Source organism: Arachis ipaensis, chromosome B07 (genome assembly GCF_000816755.2).
Source record: "Arachis ipaensis cultivar K30076 chromosome B07, Araip1.1, whole genome shotgun sequence".
Taxonomy (NCBI): Eukaryota; Viridiplantae; Streptophyta; class Magnoliopsida; order Fabales; family Fabaceae; genus Arachis; species Arachis ipaensis.
The window spans coordinates 12,223,828-12,231,760 of record NC_029791.2 but is presented as its reverse complement, the minus strand read 5'-3'; the positions used below and the strand labels follow the sequence as shown (position 1 = coordinate 12,231,760).

At 32.4% G+C, this 7,933-nt stretch overlaps 1 protein-coding gene across 3 annotated transcripts; it reads right to left on the bottom strand.

Moving 5' to 3' along the window:
- On the bottom strand, positions 142 to 1,507 carry LOC107608036 (AT-hook motif nuclear-localized protein 15-like). 3 transcript variants are annotated; one of them, XM_021107322.1, is made up of 2 exons: positions 1,265 to 1,507; positions 142 to 1,234 (listed from the first exon to the last, which is right to left on the bottom strand). In XM_021107322.1, the coding sequence occupies exon 2, from the start codon at positions 1,063 to 1,065 to the stop codon at positions 271 to 273; it is 795 nt and encodes a 264-aa protein (XP_020962981.1). In that variant the 5' UTR covers positions 1,066 to 1,234; positions 1,265 to 1,507; the 3' UTR covers positions 142 to 270. The 3 variants fall into 3 exon arrangements, with proteins under 3 accessions (XP_020962981.1, XP_016165413.1, XP_016165414.1); XM_016309927.2 differs by having other exon boundaries at positions 142 to 1,086; positions 1,235 to 1,506; XM_016309928.2 differs by having other exon boundaries at positions 142 to 1,086; positions 1,265 to 1,506.

The following is a 7,933-nucleotide window of genomic DNA, read 5'->3' as shown; positions in this document are numbered from 1 at the left end:
ATATATAAATCTTTTTATCATGCTCTTAAAAATTTATTTGTTTAAATAAAAATAATAAATTTGACTAAAATAAAAATTTATTTATCTTATTTTTATAAAAATCAAAGACCTCAATATTAGAGGTTTATATAACTCGATCCAAACCCAAATATTTTAATGACTAATTCCGTGGGATTTCACCGTCGGATAAGATCCGTACATAATTGTATATAAATTTTTACTTCAATTAATTATTAGTTAAAGACATAAAGTTAACCTCCATGCTTCCAATTACCAAAATACATCATCATGCGTCACCATTTCACTGTTATCGGAGAACAAACCGGAACGAGCATTACTGTAAACCTGTGGTGGTTGTGGTGGTGGTTCAGGTGGTTCAGTACAACCTTCGTTTACACCAGATTGTTGCTCCTGCTGCGGCTCCACCTGCACCCGCATCACTCCATCTTCTTCCTCATCTTCTTCTTCTTCTTCTTCCTCAAACGGTAGCCTTTCATACGTGGCATTAGCAAACGTTGCTGCAACCACCATCACTGGTCCACAAGCCACCAGCGGTCCTACCACCCTACCGCCAACCACCTCCCCTTGAACTCCGGCGAGGTAAACCGTTAGTCCGGTGGAGCTCGGCGGCGATGGCGGGGGAAGAATCGCACCGGAGAGGGAAAGGATCTGGAAAGTTCCTTGGAGTGAAACGATGCCTCCGGGCGCCGCGGGCTGCCCGAGATTGACGTCAGTGACAGTGCCGGTTCCGCTTAGCACGGCAACGCCACGGTGGCGACGGGTTGCAAAAGTGGAAAGGGAATCAGCCACGTCTGCTCCGTCGCTGATCTCTAGAATATGACTTTGAAGGGCGTTTGGGAGCTCCTCCTTAACCACTAGCGGTTGTTTTGGCTTGTTCTTTGACCCCGGTGGCCGGCCTCGTGGCCTGCGGCCTCTTCCTCCTCTTCGCTCCGCCGCGCTGGAGTTGGTATTGTCATCGCCGCCATCGTTGGTGTCTTGGTCGCCGTTGGTGCTGCTTGTTGGAGTGTTGTGGGGTGGTTCTTCATCCCACCAACGCTTTGCCATGTTTTACGCTTAAAATAATAGCTATAAAAATAAATAAATAAATAAAAGGTTATTGAGTGACGTGTAAACTATTTGTATATATGCATCAAAATCGGAGAAATTGGGATCTCTCTATGCATAAATTAATGAACTCCATAAGCTAAGAGTTGAGAAGCGAGAATGAACGAACCTTATCCAAATATAATATGATGACTATAACCTAGCAAAGTATTATTTTTGAAGGGAACGATGATAGCTTCTTTTCTTTGAAGAAAAATTAACGCGGAAAAAAGGGAAAATGGGGGAACGACTTGGACATAGCTAGAAATTAAAAGAGGAAAATGCTGGCTCAAGCACGTGATGTTCTTTCTCATAAGGAGTGTTCATATAATGACATGATGCTTTCATAATAAGCAGCAATGGCTCAAGCTCCTCGTGGGCAACGAGGTTGTTTTGGCTATCAAGCCTTTTGATTTTGTGAGAAAATTAGAAAGGTAAATGTGTGTATGTAAAATGAGATAAATTTAAAAATGAGTAAAGTATTGTTTTTGTCCCCAACGTTTGGGGTAAGTCCTATTTGTGTCCCTAACGTTTAAATCGTCCTATTTTTATCTTTAACGTTTATAAAAGTGATTCAATGTTATCTTATTATCAATTACTAACAAATCAGATTATATTTTTCAATTATTCTTACTTGGATGTATTCATTCTTAATTAGGTCTCACTTGGATGTGTTTGATTTTAATATTATACCCACTATTTGTGTTTAGATTCAATTATGTCCCTAGAAAAGTTAATTATGTAAATGTTGTAGGAATTAGTTTCAACATTTGATGAGCTATTTTTCGGAGTAGATCATCGATTCTATCCCAAACATTTGTATTCTAACTTCAAGAAGAGATTTTTAAAACTCAAACTAAAGCGTTCATGATGTGTAATTGACGGCAGGATAACATTGAATCACTTTAACAAACGTTAGGGATACAAATAGGACGATTTAAATGTTAGGGACACAAATAGAATTTACTCCAAACGTTGGGGACAAAAACGATACTTTACTCTTTAAAAATTTAATGTATTGTCATCTATGCAAATTTGGATAAAGTATATTTTTATCTTTAAAATTTATTAAAAATTTAAAAAATATTTCTAAGTTTCAATTTGTCTCAATTTTGTCCTAAAATTTTTTTATTTGCATCAATTCTATTCTTTTAGTTAACGACTTTAAATCATTAACAGATTTAGTAATATGGCAAACGGTGTCTCCACGAAAACACGAAGAGAAGCCAAAGAGAGAACATACTTAAACGAACAGACTTGGAGGGAGAAGAACGTCGCACCATTCTCTTCAATCTACCGCGACGACGTTGCAGAAGGATGCTGGTGGTGCGCCATCAACGCCGAGCAACGATTCTGGGCAAAACAACGAAGCAACTGTGATGCGATTCAACCTTCAACGAGGGGAGCAGAGACCTTCATCACCGGCGAGGAGTAGATAGCAAGTAAAATAAGCAGAAAAACGCTTTCGAGACGAGGGAGACGAGTGCGTTGAAATCTACGCAGCCACATCCACCGATCATCGACGAGGCAGCCATAGTGAGACATCGAGGTAGCTCCGTTCTGAGCAAGGGTTCTGACGAGGTAGGCTACCATTTTCATTCTAAAAATGCAATGTTTAAATGATTAGGGTTTCGAGTTTTTTATTGCTCTTGGTTGCTATTTAGAGTTTTATTCCAGTGACGGATTGATGGTTTCAGTTGATAATGCTCTATTTTTGTGACACTGTCATGCTTGCATGCTTTGTTTTATTGAATGATTAGTTACTCTATTCTGAAAATTTTTTTATGATGGCGGGAATGGATATTTTAGTGTTGGATTCATCATAGCTGTAGGTTTTGTAGTGATAAGGATAAAAATGAGTATATTAATGGGGAGGTGACAATGGTTGACTGGCGTGATAGAGATAGATGAAGTGTTATAAAAGCTTATGATGTGGTTGAAAAGCTTGAGTACATTGTTGATAACATTGGGGTACTGTGGTATAAAGATGTCGAGTTAGAGTTAGAAGGGTTGAAGATGTTAAGGGGTGATGGAGAAGTAATAGAAATGACAAATATAGGAGTTGAAAAAAAGGTGGTTGATTTGTATATAGTGCATAAGACTTCGATCCCTGATGATTTATGTTATTACATTGGTTATTTAGATGTTGATGGTGAGAGCAAGGTTATTGAGAAAAAAAATATATGAAACCTAATAATAGGCCAAGTAATGAGTCCAAAATATTTCACTGGAAGCCCAAAGTGGGGAGGTAGGGATGGAGGCCCAAATTCATGGAATGCTGGATGTCCATTTAAATATTGAAGAAGGAGTCTAGAATATTGTTGATGGATAAGAGAAAGAGGAAGACAATAATGAAAAGAATAGTGAAGAAGAGGGTGACAGTGATGACCTGGATTATGAGGCTGATTCTTATCTTCATTTTAGTGATAGTGAAGATGATAATTGTGGAGATAATAAGCTATTTGATGTTGATATAACTATTGAGGAGATGCACTAAGACATAAGGAAGTCTAAAAAAATAAGGCTGTAGTGGAGAAACTTAAGAAAAATAAGGAGGCTATTGGAAAGAGAATAAGGTATGGTTTAAGCGATGACAAAGGGTTGAACAGTGATGAATTAGAGAAGATATCAAGTGAAGATGATGAAGGCAGCAAGAATCGAAAAATTTTGGCATAAAATTGAGACAAATTAAAACTTAGGAGTATTTTTAAAACTTTTAGTAAACTTTAGGAACAAAAAGTATATTTTACTTAATAAATTTTATGTGTGTATCTAATTACTAGTAACATATTAGGCATACACTAAGATCAGCTACATACTAAAATAAGTTATTAATATAAAATATATAGTAGATTATAAATATACACTGAAAATGAATTAAATAATACATGTATTTATACACAAATATATTGGTGGTTGATTTTGGTAGTTAGTTTTAGTGTACAAACAGCATTATTATTGAATGAAAAATGTTAGATGCCCATCAAAATTTATTATTTTTGGTCATTACTTTTAGCTATCAACTCAATTCCTTTAGTCTAATAATCCAATATCATACTTTAGTTCATACTTTTAAATATTGATGGCTAACCGATGACCAAAAATAATAAATTTTGATGACCATCTATCATTCTTTTTATCGAATGATTAATAAAGCTAGGTGTCCAAAATTTTTTCAAACCAAGTTTCTAACCAAGTCATCGCAAGCTTTTTCTTCTTATTCCTTCTCCTTTATTATTGCCATATCTTCGTCTTTTTCTTTTTATTCTTTTGGGTGCTTCCTTTTTCAATGTTAACGTCGTCGTCATTGTCATTATTGCTGCTGTTATTGTCGCTGTTGCTTCTTCTTTTGTGCGCTTCTTTCTTCAACATTAACGTCATCGTCGTTGCTACCACCGCCTTTACTTCTTCTTTTTCCTCGTCATCCTCCTTCATTATCATCATTATCGACGTTATCTTCTTCTATCTATGTTCAGAAAATTAGAGTACATAAATTTTTATTCACATAACATAAATTTTGGTGCACATCATATAAATTTTAGTGTATAGCACAAAAAATTTAAAAAAGATCACATACCCAAAACATTAACACCTAACTAACAACATATGCATAGCACAGAAATTTTGGTGCATAACACATAAAATTTGATTTATAGCACAAAAATTTTAATACACAGCACATAAATTTTTTAAGGACCAATGTCCAAAATATTGACACCCAACTAACAAAATACGCACAGCACATAAATTTTAGTGCACAGCATAGAATTTTTGAAGAACCACATATCTAAAACATTGACTTACCCAACTAACAAATTACAATCGTAGCAAAAATTTATGTGCTATGTGCAAATATTTATATGCTACGTGCCAAAATTTTTGTGCTATATGCAAAAATTTCTGTACTATATCAATAAGTTTTTATACTCTCCAATAAAAAATTGTATGTTAGAGAAGCATGAAGAAGGATAAATAATAATGACTTATGCATGCATTTTTTTTGTTAGACTTGTACTAACTCTGTTGGACTTATTCATAAAAACACTTATATATGTAACATTATTGTCTAATTATAAATTGTCAGATCAATCATATTAAGTGTATACCAAAATCAATTACTAATATAAATATATATTTAAATATAAAATACATATTAAAAATAAATTAAATATAGTAATTAATTTTAGTGACTAATTATAATATACAAATAATATTTTTATTATCAAATTAATAAAAAAATATTTTTTATATTTATTATTTAGATAAAAATATTATTTAAAAAATAAATATAACTAAATAATTTTTCATTAGTAATATATCAAAATAAAATCCAAAAGTCTTCAAGAAGAAGAACTCCACACCCAAGAATGATTCTAAGCATAGTATTTGGAGGCAAACGCCCTCTTACAATTTGCAAATTTTTTAAGTAGTACATAATAATTATATTTATTTATCCTCATTAAATTATTAAATTTGATCCATAATAATTTTTTATTCAATTTTTGGTACTTAACATTTAATTTAAGAACTTCATATTAGATGTTCGTCAGAAGAATCAATTTTTAAATTTTAACGAGATTAGTGTTCTTTCTTAAAAACCAGTTCGAAAGAATATTATTTATCTTCTTTTAAAATTAGCTTTAATTTTTTCATAGCAACTGTATTAATTGAAAGAACTTTTCTAACTATAAATATCAATAAGAGTCGGCTTCTAATTGTATTAAAAAATGAATCTCTAAATACTTGTTTAGTGATATATAGAAAAAGAGAAAAAATTTGATTGTGCGGTCAAAGAAAAATTACTTAATTCAAATAGGTCCCTAAAAATTTTTGCGTCGAACATTTTCGTTCCCAAAAATTTTTTTATTACATTAAGGTCCCTGAATTTTACAAAAGTAATACATATAAATCCCTACTTTAGTTAGATCGGTTGTTTTCATTTTGAGTTTTCAAAAGTGTGACCCAAGGACTTATATGTCTTATTTTTATAAAGTTCAGGGACCACAACATAATAAATTTTTTTTGGAGACAAAAATGTTCGATATAAAATTTTTCAGGGACCTATTTAAATATATACTCTTTTTTAAAAATATAAAATCTAAAAAAATAGAATTTTAAATTATATATTATTTATATACATAATATTTTTATTATAAAAATTATTCATAAATTTTGTCCTTACTACCATAATTTTTTAGATCTACCCTGTTGACACAATAAGTCATCTTCGCATCAGCTATGGAATTGTCTCAAGAATACATAAACCGATTCTCTTAATCTCTCCTTCAATAGGTTGTTGAGGTTAGACATACCCTTTGTGGTATCCCGTTTTTAGTGTTTTGCTGTCCAATTGGACCCTCATTTGTATTCAATTATTATTTAAGAAATGAATAAATTATTACTTTTGAAAAAAAAATATCAAATTAAACTTAAATGAAATAGGTTAATAGGGAACAATATTGAAAGAAAATCCGTGTCTTTATATACTTCTCCAGTTTGAATGTAAGCAAATTTTATACATTGGCGTATGTGTATTTCCATGTTTTTGTTGTTTCTTTTAATTTGGGTTATAATTTAAAAACAATTTTATGCACGTGTATTTTAGCAGGTGATGAGAGGTTTACGAATAACCATATTCTATTTAAGAGAGGGGACAGGATTTAGGTTTGGGTCAAAAATAAAACACCGTATGTAAAAATTGCATAGTCCACATTGCTTAAGTCCACACCAATAATAATCGTAGGATAATATTAAATTTGTTTAAAGTATTTTAAAATAATGTAAGAGTATTTATAAAATATTTCATATCAATCCAAAGTTGTTTGTATATTTTATTTTATTAAAAATTAACGTAACATATTTGTACGAAGAATATTTCAGTTTCATGTTTATTAATGATCAAATTTAATAAAGCTTAATATACTAGATCTCCAATATATGTTATTTTATATTGTGGTTCAATAGTTGGATCGTTTAAATATCTTACGAAAAGTTATATATGAATATAATTTACTCTAGATAAAAAGTAGCCCCAAAAAATAGATTACTTTCGAGTCAAATTTAAATAGATTACTACTCAAAGCAACACTCCAAACGGAATTTTAAATAGACAGTCTAGTCAGACAAACCTTATTTTACTGGCTACACCAGCTTCTTATCATAATCCAAATTCATTCAAATTCAAAGTACTTCAACATAGATACCCTCTTTTGCACTGTACCAATAATCCAAGGACCTATACCAAAGAAAATGATGTAGTATATCTGGGCTCTTTCTTCTATGTATACATGTGCTATCATATTGTCACTCTTTTCTGTATATCACATCCTGTGTAATCGCTTTCAAGCCCAGTCTCATCTAGTCAGGCTATTCTCCATGTATGCACCACTTGATAAATTGACCTCAGTCACATGCCTAGAAAACGCCAAAAAAGAAAAGGCTTATCCTTATCCTCCAGCTGGCATTGTATGATAGGTTTGTCTAGATTTCGTAAGATATCACTTCTATCTAGAGACCTCTATAAAAGGAGGTGCTCACCTCAATTGTAATCAGATCTCAAGAGAACATTGTAATATATCCACTCTTTCTATCTCATAAAATGTTCTAAAATTTTCCTTCTCTCTCTCTGAAAGTTTAGCTAGTATTATTTCTTTCTTCCTCAATCCAGTGCCATAAAGTATGCTCTGAGCTTGCCTTTGCAGAGGATCCTGCTCATCAGAAAATGGCATGGATGAGATCCACGGGAAATTCTCATAGTGGAAAAGGGACTCAATGTTATAATGCTAAGTTTTGCTCGGACCCTTTAATCTCACTCGTTTTAATGGTTGGA

Bases quoted from the DNA above. Each gene is read 5' to 3' on its own strand.
- LOC107608036 (XM_021107322.1), bottom strand. From the start codon at position 1,065: ATGGCAAAGCGTTGGTGGGATGAAGAACCACCCCACAACACTCCAACA.